Below are 15,633 nucleotides of genomic sequence, written 5' to 3'. Positions count from 1 at the left end.
ATCGCTGTGGCATCTCTGATGAAGCCCCATCCATCGTGGATGCAATTGTGGAGGTCACAAGACATCTAGACCACCCCTGTACAGCGGTAACTAAATCGCTGTGGCATCTCTGATGAAGCCCCATCCATCGTGGATGCAATTGTGGAGGTCACAAGACATCTAGACCACCCCTGTACAGCGGTAACTCAATCGCTGTGGCATCTCTGATGAAGCCCCATCCATCGTGGATGCAATTGTGGAGGTCACAAGACATCTAGACCACCCCTGTACAGCGGTAACTCAATCGCTGTGGCATCTCTGATGAGGCCCCATCCATCGTGGATGCAATTGTGGAGGTCACAAGACATCTAGACCACCCCTGTACAGCGGTAACTAAATCGCTGTGGCATCTCTGATGAAACCCCATCCATCGTGGATGCAATTGTGGAGGTCACAAGACATCTAGACCACCCCTGTACAGCGGTAACTCAATCGCTGTGGCATCTCTGATGAAGCCCCATCCATCGTGGATGCAATTGTGGAGGTCACAAGACATCTAGACCACCCCTGTACAGCGGTAACTCAATCGCTGTGGCATCTCTGATGAGGCCCCATCCATCGTGGATGCAATTGTGGAGGTCACAAGACATCTAGACCACCCCTGTACAGCGGTAACTCAATCGCTGTGGCATCTCTGATGAAGCCCCATCCACCGTGGATGCAATTGTGGAGGTCACAAGACATCTAGACCACCCCTGTACAGCGGTAACTCAATCGCTGTGGCATCTCTGATGAAGCCCCATCCATCGTGGATGCAATTGTGGAGGTCACAAGACATCTAGACCACCCCTGTACAGCGGTAACTCAATCGCTGTGGCATCTCTGATGAGGCCCCATCCATCGTGGATGCAATTGTGGAGGTCACAAGACATCTAGACCACCCCTGTACAGCGGTAACTCAATCGCTGTGGCATCTCTGATGAAACCCCATCCATCGTGGATGCAATTGTGGAGGTCACAAGACATCTAGACCACCCCTGTACAGCGGTAACTCAATCGCTGTGGCATCTCTGATGAAACCCCATCCATCGTGGATGCAATTGTGGAGGTCACAAGACATCTAGACCACCCCTGTACAGCGGTAACTCAATCGCTGTGGCATCTCTGATGAAACCCCATCCATCGTGGATGCAATTGTGGAGGTCACAAGACATCTAGACCACCCCTGTACAGCGGTAACTCAATCGCTGTGGCATCTCTGATGAAACCCCATCCATCGTGGATGCAATTGTGGAGGTCACAAGACATCTAGACCACCCCTGTACAGCGGTAACTCAATCGCTGTGGCATCTCTGATGAAACCCCATCCATCGTGGATGCAATGACCTCGCCGAACGGGCCGGAGTTTCCGCTCGTGTTCCGCGGAGGCACACGCAAAGTGAACTTCCTCACAGCGTCTCTCTCTCTCTGGGGGCGTCCCCATACCCCCTCTCCCCTGCGACGAAGAGTCGTGACACGTTTGGGGTCGTCCATAAATGACGTCACGCAACTGGGGGGGGGGGGTGGTCAGACACATGTTTGAGAAATGTGACGTCACATCAAAATGCGTAACTTTAAATATAGACAACACGTTCTATTTAAATAGACTTTTAACTAAACGTTTCTCCTACAACATCAGAGTGTAGCGCCACATTAAATACGCACTACAATGACAATAGTTTAAAGCGATTTGGAGCGTGTTTTATTTTGGGGAGGGGGGGCAGAGCTTTGTGACGTCATATTTGAGGGGGGGGGGGTCTGACTTTTTGTGACGCCGTGTGACGAGGGAGGGGGGCAAAAATCATCCAAAATCGCGTGACGTCATTTATGGACGGCCCCTTTACAGTCCACAATTGCACTTTGTCGGAAGGGGGGCGACGCTGTTTATTCGTGCAACGCGTTCGAACCTGTCCGCCTTGCCTGCGAGGTTCGACGTTTTACCGTCCAGTAGAGACCCTGGCGTGCTAAGGAGTAGAGACCCGGCTTTAGTGGCGGATGGTGGACGCAGGTGGGATGGATGCACGCGGCATGGAGGAGTAGGAGGTGGTGGTGTTGTTGTTGGTGGTGGTGTTGTTGTTGGTGGTGGTGTTGGTGGTTTTGTTGTTGGTGGTGGTGTTGTTGGTGGTGTTGTTGTTGGTGGTGTTGTTGTTGGTGGTGTTGTTGGTGGTGTTGTTGTTGGTGGTGTTGTTGGTGGTGGTGGTGTTGGTGGTGTTGTTGTTGTTGGTGGTGGTGTTGTTGGTGGTGTTGTTGGTGGTGGTGTTGGTGGTGTTGTTGTTGTTGGTGGTGTTGTTGGTGGTGTTGTTGTTGTTGGTGGTGTTGTTGGTGGTGTTGTTGGTGGTGGTGTTGTTGGTGTTGGTGGTGTTGTTGTTGGTGGTGTTGTTGGTGGTGGTGTTGTTGGTGGTGGTGTTGGTGGTGTTGTTGGTGGTGGTGGTGTTGGTGGTGTTGTTGTTGTTGGTGGTGGTGTTGGTGGTGTTGTTGTTGGTGGTGGTGGTGTTGGTGGTGTTGTTGTTGTTGGTGGTGGTGTTGGTGGTGGTGCCCCCCATCTCAGAAGGAGTTTCACACGAACGTCGCCACTCAACTCTAGTCAGGGGAGGTTGGTGGGAGGGGAGGGTGTTGTTGGTGGGGGGTGTTGGTGGGTGGGAGTTGGTGGTGGGGGGGTTGGTGTTGGGGGGTGTTGGTGGGTGGGAGTTGGTGGTGGGGGGGTTGGTAGTGGGGGGGTGTTGGTGGGTGGGGGTTGGTGGTGGGGGGGTGGGAGTTGGTGGTGGGGGGGGTTGGTGGTGGGGGGGTGTTGGTGGGTGGGGGTTGGTGGTGGGGGGGTTGGTGGGGGGTGTTGGTGGGTGGGGGTTGGTGGTGGGGGGGTGGGTGGTGGGGGGTGGATGTTGGTGGTGGGGGGTGGGTGTTGGTGGTGGGTGGGGAGTGTTGGTGGGTGGGTGTTGGTGGTGGGGGGTGGGTGTTGGTGGTGGGTGGGGGGTGGAACCTCCCACGTGCGATTTCCTGTCCATGTTTCACCGCGGCGCGGACGCGTTTGCCCGTCACCCCGTCACCTCCCCTCCCCGTGTGCTGCGGCGTTTCCGAGCGATTCACGACTAATCGACGTCCTTCCAACAGGGCGGGGGACGTGGGGGGCCAGGCAAGAAGAAGAGTCAGCCAAGTGGGAAGCCGCATGCCAGGGCGGACGGGCGGGCGGGCGTTCTGTTTGTGTGCGAGCGCTGCGCGTGTTGCCTTCGTCGTGGTCCGGGCAGGGTGGTGGAGTCGTGTCCCGGCCTGCGTGGTTCTCACTCAGTCGGCGGCGATTGGTTCCAAGGCGTTAGGAACGAGCGAGGGGCGAGTTCCTAACGAACCCCACCCCCTCCCCTCCCACCCCCCACCTCCCCACCCACACCCCCCACCACCACCCCCCACGCTTCCGTTCAGAGCGGACCGACAAAAGCACCGCGCGGGTCATTTTTACATCCGCAGAATTCTCGTCGCGTGTGGCACTGCGACAAGGCCGGGCGAAGTGTCGGACTAGAGGTGAGTGTTGTCTGACTAGTGGTGAGTGACTGACTAGAGGTGACTGACTAGAGGTGAGTGACTAACTAGAGGTGACTGACTAGAGGTGAGTGACTGACTAGAGGTGAGTGACTGACTAGAGGTGAGTGACTGACTAGAGGTGAGTGTTGACTGACTAGAGGTGAGTGACTGACTAGAGGTGAGTGTTGACTGACTAGAGGTGAGTGACTGACTAGAGGTGAGTGACTGACTAGAGGTGAGTGTTGACTGACTAGAGGTGAGTGTTGACTGACTAGAGGTGAGTGACTGACTAGAGGTGAGTGACTGACTAGAGGTGAGTGTTGACTGACTAGAGGTGAGTGACTGACTAGAGGTGAGTGACTGACTAGAGGTGAGTGTTGACTGACTAGAGGTGAGTGTTGACTGACTAGAGGTGAGTGACTGACTAGAGGTGAGTGACTGACTAGAGGTGAGTGACTGACTAGAGGTGAGTGTTGACTGACTAGAGGTGAGTGACTGACTAGAGGTGAGTGACTGACAAGAGGTGAGTGACTGACTAGAGGTGAGTGTTGACTGACTAGAGGTGAGTGACTGACTAGAGGTGAGTGTTGACTGACTAGAGGTGAGTGACTGACTAGAGGTGAGTGACTGACTAGAGGTGAGTGTTGACTGACTAGAGGTGAGTGACTGACTAGAGGTGAGTGACTGACTAGAGGTGAGTGTTGTCTGACTAGACGTGAGTTAGAGGAAGCAGTGCCTGACCATGGCGAGTGTGTGACTGAAACGAGTGTCTGACGAGGTGAGCAGTGAGAAAGGCAAGTGCCTTGACATTGAGAAGTGTTTGAGAAGAACAAGGCGACTCGTACAGGAGTATGAGTGTTCTAACAGGAGGGAGTGATTGACAATATGAGCAGAGTGACAAGAGAGTGTTTCAGAGGAGGTGAGTGTCTGACAGCTTCAGAGTGTCCGACAGGTGAGTGAGGCAAAGGGAAAGTGACCTTAGTGTTTGACCAGCAGTCAGTTTGCTCTTTGTACAGGCGAGTGTTTCGCAGGAGCGTGTGACCGAATCAGCGTTTTGCCGTCAGGAGGATATTTTATAGGAGAGTGTTTCAGAGGAGGATTTTCAGTATCGGGAGGTGAATCTTTGACGACAAATCAGTATTTGACAGCACGTGAGTGCTTGAAAGTGCAGTACTCTTTGGCAGGAGGAGAGTGTTTCAGAGGAGGTGAGTGTTTGACAGCATTAGATTGTATGGCAGGATCCCCCGTATGGCCCATTAAGGCTATACGGGGTGTATTGGTATGGCAGGAGATGGGGTTTTGAGAGAGGAGAAGGGAGAGTGTTTTATGGAAGTGTCTGAAAGGAGTGTTTAACAGGAGGGTTCCGTTTGACAGGGCCGAGGCTTTGACAAAGAGGATAGTGTGATTATTCAATTCAATATAGCAGCGAGCGCCATTGTAATCCTTATTATAAATAGCATTTCAAAAATTCTAGTGTGATGAATAATGTTGTTTTGGATCGCCTACAGGATTCCCATTGCACAGAGGACTGGTTTCTTCATACAATGTCCCCGCTTTTGCTCTGTGCAAATCCCTGTCAACCCTCCCCTTCCCCATGTCATACGTGCCTGCCTCTTTGGCCCGGCTTCCCATTTTGAAGGAGAGCTTCCGCAGCTCACAGCGGTCCTTGCGCCGAAACGAACTGACTGCACCTACCGCCGCCGGGCAGGAGACCCGTCGGGCAGGAGATGGCGCTGAACGTGGCTGGCGTGGTGGCCGTCCTCGTCTTCTACATCATCATCCTCGTCACGGGCGTCTGGGCCGCTCGCCGGTCCAGAGCCACCGAGAGGGGCTGCCAGGCCAGGCAGAGCGAGATGGCCATGGTGGGAGACCGCAAGATGAGCGTCGTCGTCGGTGTCTTCACCGCCACCGGTACGGTAGCTCAAGCCGGGCCCCACCGCGGGGGCGGGGGCCATCTGGGTAGGGTTGCCGCCTTGTCCTGTTTTTGTTCAGGATTCGCCTCCGACTTAGTGTTGCTGTTGTGGGAGACCTGTAAACCTTCCCTGGACAGTGAACGTCGCGGGGTCTCGTCGGTTGCGTAATAATCCACCACTCAAAGAACGGGGTTTCTGTATGGGATCGAGTGTTGCTGCATCGCACCCGTGGGATTTCTGGTTCCCTTCCACATTTCAACGCCACGCTGGTGAGATGTTAACTACCTTGCCTGGTATGCAGGAGGTCGTGGGTTGGATCCCAACCCTGATGCCTGTATATTTGGAGTTTGCGTGTTCTCCCCGTGGTCGCGTGGATGTATCTCCGGCTCCTCCAGTTTCTACCTCTACATTTAGAATAAAAATGCATTTGCGGGTATTTGGCTGCTATTCATTTCCACATCATAAGCTACTTCGTTGAGCGATCATTTGTGGCCGGGTCACTTCTGAAACAGAGCTATATAGCTCAGTTGGCCGTACATGGTAAAATTAAAAGTTTAGTTTAGAAAACATCTTAATATGAAGAGGACCACAGAGCTTGAGCAATTGTTTGTAGCGCCGACTCACCGCCTGGTTCCTCAGTGATTGTGAGAGATGCAATTTGAATGAAGGACAGCTATAGGTGTTCCCAAATATGAACTAGCCTCAATCCTGGCATTGTACAGTGAAACCTTGGATTGCGAGCATAATTCGTTCTGGAAACGTGCTCGTAATCCAAAGCACTCGTATATCAAAGCGAATTTCCCCACAAGAAATAATGGAAACTCAGATGATTCGTTCCACAACCCAAAAATACTGTATTCATATAAAGATGATTAATACAAAATACATTTTTATATTTTTATTATTTAAATTTAATATAAAGTAATCAAATGTATTAATTACATTTAATCGTGGCTGGTGTGAGGGAGACGAGAGAGAGGAAGAGGAGGGTTATTGTATAGGACGACTTTCACTTGCAGTACAGTTACTAACAAACAGTCACTACACTTGGATATAAAATAAAAATGCTTTACGCACACACACGTTGTCACAACACTATAGTAAACAGTACACACGTAGTCACAACACTATAGTACTATAGTAAACAGTATACACGTTGTCACAACACTATAGTACTGTAGTGAACAGTATACGCTCGCACGGATGTTGACTATACGAGTGAGGCACGCCGACTGAGACCGAGCATGGGAGATGATTACCCACAATCCCGCAGCGAGAGAGAGGAACCATTGGCTCAGTTGTGATCACGTGACGCTCTGCAGACAAAGCGTATACTGTACGTACTGCCCGTATTGCAAGAGATCGCTCGTTGTCTTGCAAAACACTCGCAGACCAAGTTACTCGCAATCCAAGGTTTCACTGTATAGTCAAATCTGTTATCTGGGGGAATAAATGTATAGCACCCCCCCCCCCACCCCTTCAGATGAGGAAATTCCCTCCATCAAATTGAACCCTGCTTATGACAACGCACTGACTCGTTGTCCTCCCCTCTTCCTCTATCGTGAGGTATTCTTCCCACGATGTGTCCGGGTTCTCTTGTACATCACATGTGACAACTCTAGATCAGGGCGGCAGGCCAGGGCGGGGGAGAGATGTTAACTACCTCGCCCGGTATACAGGAGATCGTGGGTTCGATCCCAACCCTGACGATGCCTGTATATTTGGAGTTTGTGTGTTCTCCCCGCGGTCATGTGGATTTTTATCCGGGTCCTCCGGTTTTCCCCTCCATGTTTAGAATCAACGTGCGTTTAGAGTATTTGGCTGCTATAATTTTCCACGTGATAAGCCACTTCAGTGGGCTAGCATTTGTGATTGCCAGGTCGCTTCTGAAAAAAAGAGCTACAAACCTCAGTGGAAGTTTACCTGGTTAAAAAAAAGTTTTAATTGTAGTTTCAGTTTATGAACACTCTCGGTTGGCTACGTACGGTGCGAAAAGAAGTTCAACGTACATGGGGCAGTTAAGGACACGAGTTTTGTAAAGTAGTGCCTCTTTCCTGTTCGTCAATGATTTGCATTGTTCAACGATTACACAATATTTCATGTTAAATAATGCGGTTGCATAAACACGGCCCTTGGGTTTACAATTAATTAATTGCAGGAGCTTACTTGGAAACCTTGCACTTTTACCGCACACCAGTTTTTAAAAGATAATTATGCAGCCTTTCAAAAATGCTGGAAAATTATTATTTTTTGCTGTAAACAGTAATAGGGTTTATAAATTGGAAAACCTCCAGATTTTAATCGGTTGGCTTGGCACACGTGAGGAGAGCAGTGGCTGCATAATGGGACCTTTTTGCCAGTATCAAAGTGAAGCGACATCGCGGGCACCACTTGGATGTGGGTGCAGTACCGGCCCTAGAGGAGCTCGGTTAGCGCTGAGTGATGGCGCTGAATGGCATCCCGCTTGGCGTGCAGTGCCAGCCCTACAGGACAGGGTGTGGAAGTGCCGGCCGTAGGAAAGGGGTTACTAAAGGCCATGGCACTGCGGTTGACCCCAGAGGACACGTGACCGGTTAAGTCTACAAAGGGCCCCCAGGTGGGGGCTTGGGGTGGTCACGTGGTCCGGGTCGAGATCCTGCTGGAGGGTCCTGGAAGGTGGTCGCGGCCAGGGGCGGCGCCGGCCACGCCGCAGAGGATACGAGCCGGGTTCCCCAGAGGGACCGGTGCTGTTGTTCATCCTGAAGAAACCTACGTCCTACAGAGTCTCCCAACACGTGGACCCGGACCCAAGCTGCGGTCCGGTCCGTTGTAGCTAGTTAGCGTGGTAATTAGCGTAGTTAGCCTGGTGGTCCACCACCATAGGTTGTTATTATGTTAAGGGGCAGTTACCCCGTGTGTTGGTGTTAATAAATGTGTTGCCTCCAAAGAGTACGTCTGCAACTCCGTTGAACTCACTGCAAAAGTATGAAAAGTGAGAATAGGATTTACCTTTTCTGGCAATAAAATACGTGTTCAGGGTATAACCTATTCTTATTCTTAGAGCAGTAGTTGTCAACCTCTGTTGTATGGCAGCCCCCCCCACCAAATCAAACCCCCCCCCCCCACCAACCCCACCTAATGGCACTCCGCTCATCTCATGTATCGATGTGTCGATAAAATTGCGGTAAATATTCTCTCGGGGTGCGTTCCCTCCTTTGGCTTCCAGTCCATCGTTAGTCTCGACCACTGGCCATCATCCCTGACTATAACGTGTCCTGCCCAAGCGCAATAAATGAAACATCCCTTAAAGTACAGCAGCCTATTCTTGGTTCTTTCGGTAAAGTCACGTAGAAGGGAAACAAAATGATAAAAATATCAAACAACAAAATTCTCACGACGTTTCGACTGCAACACAAGCAATCATCATCAGGTGTGAAAACCACAGCAAGAACATTTGAAAAAAGTGGCAGTTATTTTTAACGTGAGCACCACGGAGAGCGATTTGACAGTTTGTTCAGATGGTTTATCAAATCCTTCCAATGATTGCTAAGCCAGAATCCATCTTCTCGGTTGAAAATGTCTCTGTGTTTGTATATGTGGATAGCCTCATGAACGAATCTCTCACGGTACAGCAGCCTAGCTCATAAGAAAACTTAATGCGGCCTTCCCTGTGTGTGTGCCTGCGTGCAGCGACGTGGGTGGGAGGCTCGTACATTAACGGCACGGCGGAGGTGGTGTACACGCCGGGACTTGGACTCGCCTGGAGCCAGTTCCCCCTGGGCTGCTCCCTCAGCCTCTTGTTCGGTAAGGGGTGGAGTGGTGGGGGGTGTTGCGCAACAACAGCGAGCTCCGCGTTGAGGCACTCAATACGTGGCGAAGGAGGCCCATCGGACAAAGACGGCGGTCACCGCATCGCGTGGCGCTTTCAGATGCGCTCCTGCGGCCGTCTGGAACGCTCTTCCTTCCGATATTAGGAAGCCGCTGCAGCTATGCACTTTTAAATCATCATCTAGATTGAAAACTCGTTTCTTTAGAACTGCTTTTTGTGTTTTGTTGTCCTTCCCCCATACCTCCGATCAGCACGGTTGGCTATGTATGATGAGAAAGAAGTTCTACATACATACATACAGAGCAACTTGTGACAATGTAGCATTGTTGTAGGTTTCATACCGGCATCAGTGTCGGCCTCTTGTCAGAATCCGAAGAAAGTTATCTCTATTTAATGTGTTCTCCCTTGCATCTGAATGTCCTTATTAAGTTCAGTTTGTACACATTACAAATTGAACAATGAATGAATGCGATTGGCCGGTGCAGTGGGACCGACGACGCACTCTGTCGCAGCAGCTCTCATGAGAGATTGAGAGTTGCGACGTCACTCCCGACGCCGACATTTACAGACATAGGATCCGTTTTTTTTTATTTTGACATGAAGGATCGTACTACAATTGTAGCCTGCCGGGACTTCCCACAGTTCTTAACAGAACTTTGCGTGTCCTACCCCCAGGGTCACTGATGTGTATCCCTGGCTATCGTAGCACGTGGATTGGTGGCGAGTGATGGCTTTTTACTTTGGGCAGTCATTGTGTCGTCGGGGCTTTGAGGCAGTCAATTAAATGCGCTTGACCTGGTTTAACCACGGGCGGTTGAAACGTGGATTCAAACCCAGATTCTCCGCGGCGGTGCTCATTGGTCATTTGAGAAGGGTGACGCTTGCCATGTGGTGAATGACTCTCCCTTATCCAGTGTGTCATTGAAAGCCAGTGGCTAAGTGCCCCTACTGTAATGTACACACAGCTGAACGGTGCAAAGTATAGGGCCTATAAGAAAAAAAAAGGTCTTTCTCCAGTTCATTCATTAACCAAGAGGTGTATCAATTTGCGGTCACTAAGTGCTTAATGTGTTTCAACAACGAACCTGCCAGTTGCGTTATAGAATGGAAAATTAAAGAAGCGTCCTACGTGAAGTGCAGTTTGTTCGTCACGTAAAACCAACCACTGCCCATCATTGTACGTACACTTGCACAGGAGGTACGAACACTGTACACCAAACGCCTCCTGATGTAATCGAATGGATTACCAGATTTACCACGCGGTTTACATTGTTTTGTCAGTTGCTTTTCAAAACGGTGTACTGAGAAAGAAGTGTAAATGAAAATTTCTGGGTGTGTGGTTGGCCCTGATCATTATGCGGTGGGTTGTGGTGATATTTTTAGTCGCGATTCGATTCCAGAATCTATCCTGTTTTTATGCCATCACAGTGACTGCATACTTCTACAGAGGCTGCAGGGTTTACATAAACAAATTACGCACGACGTTTTGTAATCAGAAATCATCAACGCCCTTGTTTGGGGGCGGGGGGGGGTTAAATGGTTCTATGGGCATCATGCCATGAGGACAGTGATATTTTGAAATGTACCTATTTTCAATGAGAAAACATGTGCATTTGTGTCTTTCGTTCACATGAAGTCCTGGTCACAAAAGCAAAGTTTGTGGGTGAATAATATCCATTTTTTAAATACTTTTTAGGCATAAGCAATTAAAAATAATCCTTAGTACACAGGAACAAAAATTGTGTTACATAGTGTTAATCAATTTTGAACTCACAGACAAGCAAGCGCATATATCTCTCTCTCTCTCTGTTTTACAGAATGGCCCAAAGAAGGGTGATATCGCCTTCAGATCACTTTTATGTAATCCACATTTTTCTAAAAGCCTTGTCACAGATACTTGGCAGGGCATATATACTACTGTACGCATATTATCTGGGCTGCATTTCCAACAAAATTTTATCCGATGGATGTCGTTTTCATTTATGGTGAAGTAAATGCTGCCGAGACCATTAACTCGACGTACTTGACAATCCCGTTCTATCACGGGTGGCTGACGCACTAGATTCAACGTACACGTTTTCAGCACTGCCCCCGGTCGCCTACAGAAAATAATCAGTCCTGAGACGTTACAAATGCTTTGGCATAAAGATCGACGCTCACCCAACAGGAATCGATGATTTTTTTACGCGACGTTGTTGCCTGCTAAGTGGGCCGCGATGGCTCGCGCTGTCGATAAAGAGCCGAAGAGAAATGCGATGGTGATCGTTGTGGGTGGCTCGACCCACGGGTCACCTCAGCGTTAGCTTTTCCGCTTACACAAGACAACTGCAAATCCTCTGCTGATAAAGTTTAACTTTGGCCGATTTACCTTAAGCTGTAAAACTCCAAATCGAAGCTGTGCTTACCCTGAGCCTAAAGCTGCTGCTGTGTGTGTGTGTGTGTATTTATGAGCATGTGCGTGTAGATGTGTTCAATTTCTAGCCTTGCAAAAATTGGGGGGGGCTATCATCCGCCCCCTCTCTACCTCCCTCTACTTGGGGGGGTGGGGGGAGGTGTTACAATGTCTGCTGTGGCCGAGGGGGTGGGGGTGTAAAAAAAAAAGGAAAATCCTGAGGCAGGAATTGAAACCCCCCACGTGATTTTACTTCCTAAACTAAGCTGCACCGTGTCCTCTCCTCTTGGCTGTAGGTCATTCATGCTCCTTAACTTTGACCTCCAGCCTCCTCATACCCCCCCCCCTCCCTCCAGTGGTGCATTGAGTTAGCCCTCTCCCTAGCCCCGACCTGTAACATGGTGACACCAGCCAGGTCGGGTCAGAACCCGTCATTGGGCTTGCCCATAGTTTGTCATTCATCCTTGAACACCTGGTACTATGAAAATAGTATTGGGAGACAAGGGGCCGTCCATAAATGACGTCACGCACCTAGGGGGGGGGGGAGGTCAGACATTTGTGACGATGTGGGACGAGGTGGGGGGGGGTTGAGAAATGTGACGTCACATCAAAATGCGCAACTTTTAATAAATATAGACAACACGTTCTGCTTAATTAAATAGACTTTTTAATAAATGTTTTCTCCTACAACATCAGAGTGCAGCACCACATTAAATACGCACTACAATGACAATAGTTTAAAGCGATTTGAAGCATGGTTTTTTTTTGGGGGGGGGGTCATATTTGAGGGGGGAGGGGTCTGACTTTTTGTGACGCCGTGTGACGATGGGGGGGGGGGGGGGGTCAAAAATCGTCCAAAATCGCGTGACGTCATTTATGGACGGCCCCATAAAACTAGCTGGGCATGGCGCTGGTACCGCCATCCCCTTGTTGTACCGTTTCAGCTGAATGAGAATGTTTCTGTCATGTGCATGCCTGCAAGTGTGTGCATCACAACGAGTGGTGTAGTGGCAAAGCGCACTGCACTCTCAACCTGGGGACCTGAGTTTGATTCCTGGCCACGACCAACGTCAGCTGCGATTATCTGAACCTATTTATTTATTATTTACAATTGTTTTTATTTTTTACCAGGTTAGGCCCACTAAGCTGTATAGCTCTTTTTCAGAATCGACAAATGATCGCTGAACAATGTAGCTTGTCGTGTGGAAATTTAAAGCGGCCAAATGCTCTAAACGCACGTTGTTTCTAAATCTGGAGAAAAGCCTCGCGGAAGAACGCGCAAGCTTCAAATATACAGCGGCAGGCGTTAGGGTCGGGATCGAACCTACAACCTCCTGCATACCAGGCGAGGCAGTTAACATCTCCTAGCCACCGTGACGCCCCTGGTCCTGCAAAAGCCGCAGGCAATAACATCTCTAACTCTGTTTCTCTTGGATCTCGGTGTTATTCCAAGATATTTCACTTTGGACGTTGCCGAACACATTATAAACACACTGTAGGAACACATTATGAACACACTGTAGGAACACATTATAAACACACTGTAGGAACACATTATAAACACACTGTAGGAACACATTATGAACACACTGTAGGAACACATTATGAACACACTGTAGGAACACATTATAAACACACTGTAAGAACACATTATAAACACACTGTAGGAACACATTATGAACACACTGTAGGAACACATTATAAACACACTGTAGGAACACATTATAAACACACTGTAAGAACACATTATAAACACACTGTAGGAACACATTATGAACACACTGTAGGAACACATTATGAACACACTGTAGGAACACATTATGAACACACTGTAGGAACACATTATAAACACACTGTAAGAACACATTATAAACACACTGTAGGAACACATTATGAACACACTGTAGGAACACATTATAAACACACTGTAGGAACACATTATAAACACACTGTAAGAACACATTATAAACACACTGTAGGAACACATTATGAACACACTGTAGGAACACATTATGAACACACTGTAGGAACACATTATAAACACACTGTAGGAACACATTATAAACACACTGTAGGAACACATGAACACACTGTAGGAACACATTATAAACACACTGTAGGAACACATTATAAACACACTGTAGGAGCACATATAAACACACTGTAGGAACACATTATAAACACACTGTAGGAACACATTATAAACACACTGTAGGAGCACATATAAACACATTGTAGGAACACAGTGTGTTTATAAAAAAAAATGTGAAAACCACTTATAAAGTGTGGAAACATGGACCTTTCTCCCACGTAATTGACTGGCATGCCAGCCTATGTGAATGAAAATTGGCATTCAAGGAGGACGTCACCATTTATGCTCCATTTCCTCTAAGACTCAATGCCGGTTTTCTCAAAGATGGGTTCATAACGCCTTGGGGAAAATCATGAAACACATAACAACAACAAACAAAACACACAACCAGCACACTTCCCTTGCTGTTCATTTCGATCTAACACAAGTGATCTTCCTTGCGATGTCTATGGCACCCATGCAAAATGATTTTGCCAATTGGCTGTTCTTGGTTGAAAATGTGCCTTTAAATCCTGGAACACTTGTAAATCTCCTTACGTGCACGGAATTCTTTTGTAATTCCACTGCTGGATGAGGGCCTGTACTCGCTCCCCTTGCGGGAGGTTATTTGACCATACTTCACCACGTCGGTCAAGGACGCTAACAAGCCCCCCACGGCCTTCCCCGCTACTCGGGTAAAACAAAAGAATATCGAAGATGGCCACGGAACGACGCCCGTCGCTCTTCCAAGTCATAACAGCAATAATTGGGAATAACCCTTAAATGCTGACGGAGAGACCTACCGAAGATTGTTCTTTATTGCACGTGTTTATTCAGGAAAGCCGTACTGTCTCATCTCCTTTTGTTTGGACGGTCCTGCTAAGTTTTCGCTAGCGGGGGGGGGGGGGTCGTGGATGATCCATTGCCGTTTTGCCATTTAAGTAGCATTCTGTAAGTGATTTATCAGCATTGGTATGTTTTGGACAGACACCAATTATACAATGTACGTGGCTATTTAAAAAAAAGTTAATCAAAGAGTACTGGCAAACCCTGTCTATATACCACGTGGGGGTGGGGGGTTGTGGGGGGGGCTTTTCTGAATTAAGCGACAATGACTAATTTATTTGGAAAATAGTTTGACAATTGATGAGTGTGCGGGTTAATGAGTGTGTAGACGTTCTGAAGGGGCTGGTGGTGGGGGGAGGGAGACACTGGGCAAAAAGCCCAGAAAAATGTGGGGCAAAGGGCCTTGCAATCATTGGACCGAGAAAATGTTGGCCACTGATATCGTGGGTGGTGGGGGGGGGTGCCGAGTTAACAACAACCACAGGGCAGTCGGTATAGTAAAAATAAGTCATATTTAAAAATTCTTTTTTTTTTAAAACACACTTTAATGAAATGTACCCTTCTAGTAATGGAAGAACTCCACGACTCCAGGAAGTGGCCCTGAAGCGTGCCATAACGTAAGGGACCGTGGGCCAATTAGACCCAAGCCGAAACATAATATATAAAAAAGAATGTTTAAAAATATATATTTTATGATAGAATATAGTAATTGTCATCAGTATGACATAAGTATACCAAGTTTGCAGTCGATACCACATTGGGAAGTGGCTTAAAATTGAGTTACAAGATTTGAGGATACACGCTTTCAATAAAAAGCGTTTAATAAAAATGTGGACTCCACCTGTTCCATCAGCGTGGAATAGAGTGTTTCCCCCTCACACGCGTCGGTTTCCTCCCGCGTGTAAGCACTCCTTAATTGCCCGATAACGCCTTAATATACAGAGCAGCGAAGAGCTTTGGCAATTGTTGGCACCAGGCTCGCTGCCTGGCTGATGCCTTCCCCGCTCGTCTGTGGCTCCTCCTCAATCTGTATTCCTCTCGAGTCGTTCTCTCTCTTTGAGAGTGAGCAAAG

General features: G+C 48.6%; 1 protein-coding gene across 1 annotated transcript in view; it reads left to right on the top strand.

The window, feature by feature from the left end:
* Positions 1-3,015: 3,015 nt before the first annotated feature.
* Positions 3,016-15,633, top strand: part of LOC116956308 (high affinity choline transporter 1-like) — a 38,484-nt gene continuing 25,866 nt past the window's right edge. Inside the window, exons 1-3 of the mRNA XM_032977825.2 lie at positions 3,016-3,531; positions 5,171-5,442; positions 9,114-9,227. Of these exons, the coding sequence (XP_032833716.1) occupies positions 5,259-5,442; positions 9,114-9,227 (298 nt within the window). The 5' untranslated portion in view covers positions 3,016-3,531; positions 5,171-5,258. The remainder of the gene's footprint in view (positions 3,532-5,170; positions 5,443-9,113; positions 9,228-15,633) is intronic.

Source organism: Petromyzon marinus, chromosome 64 (genome assembly GCF_048934315.1).
Source record: "Petromyzon marinus isolate PM22_M1 ecotype Great Lakes invasive population chromosome 64, UKy_Petmar_22M1.pri1.0, whole genome shotgun sequence".
NCBI classification, from domain to species: domain Eukaryota; kingdom Metazoa; phylum Chordata; class Hyperoartia; order Petromyzontiformes; family Petromyzontidae; genus Petromyzon; species Petromyzon marinus.
The sequence above is the reverse complement of the archived record's forward strand: the minus strand, read 5'-3'. Positions and strand labels throughout refer to the sequence as shown.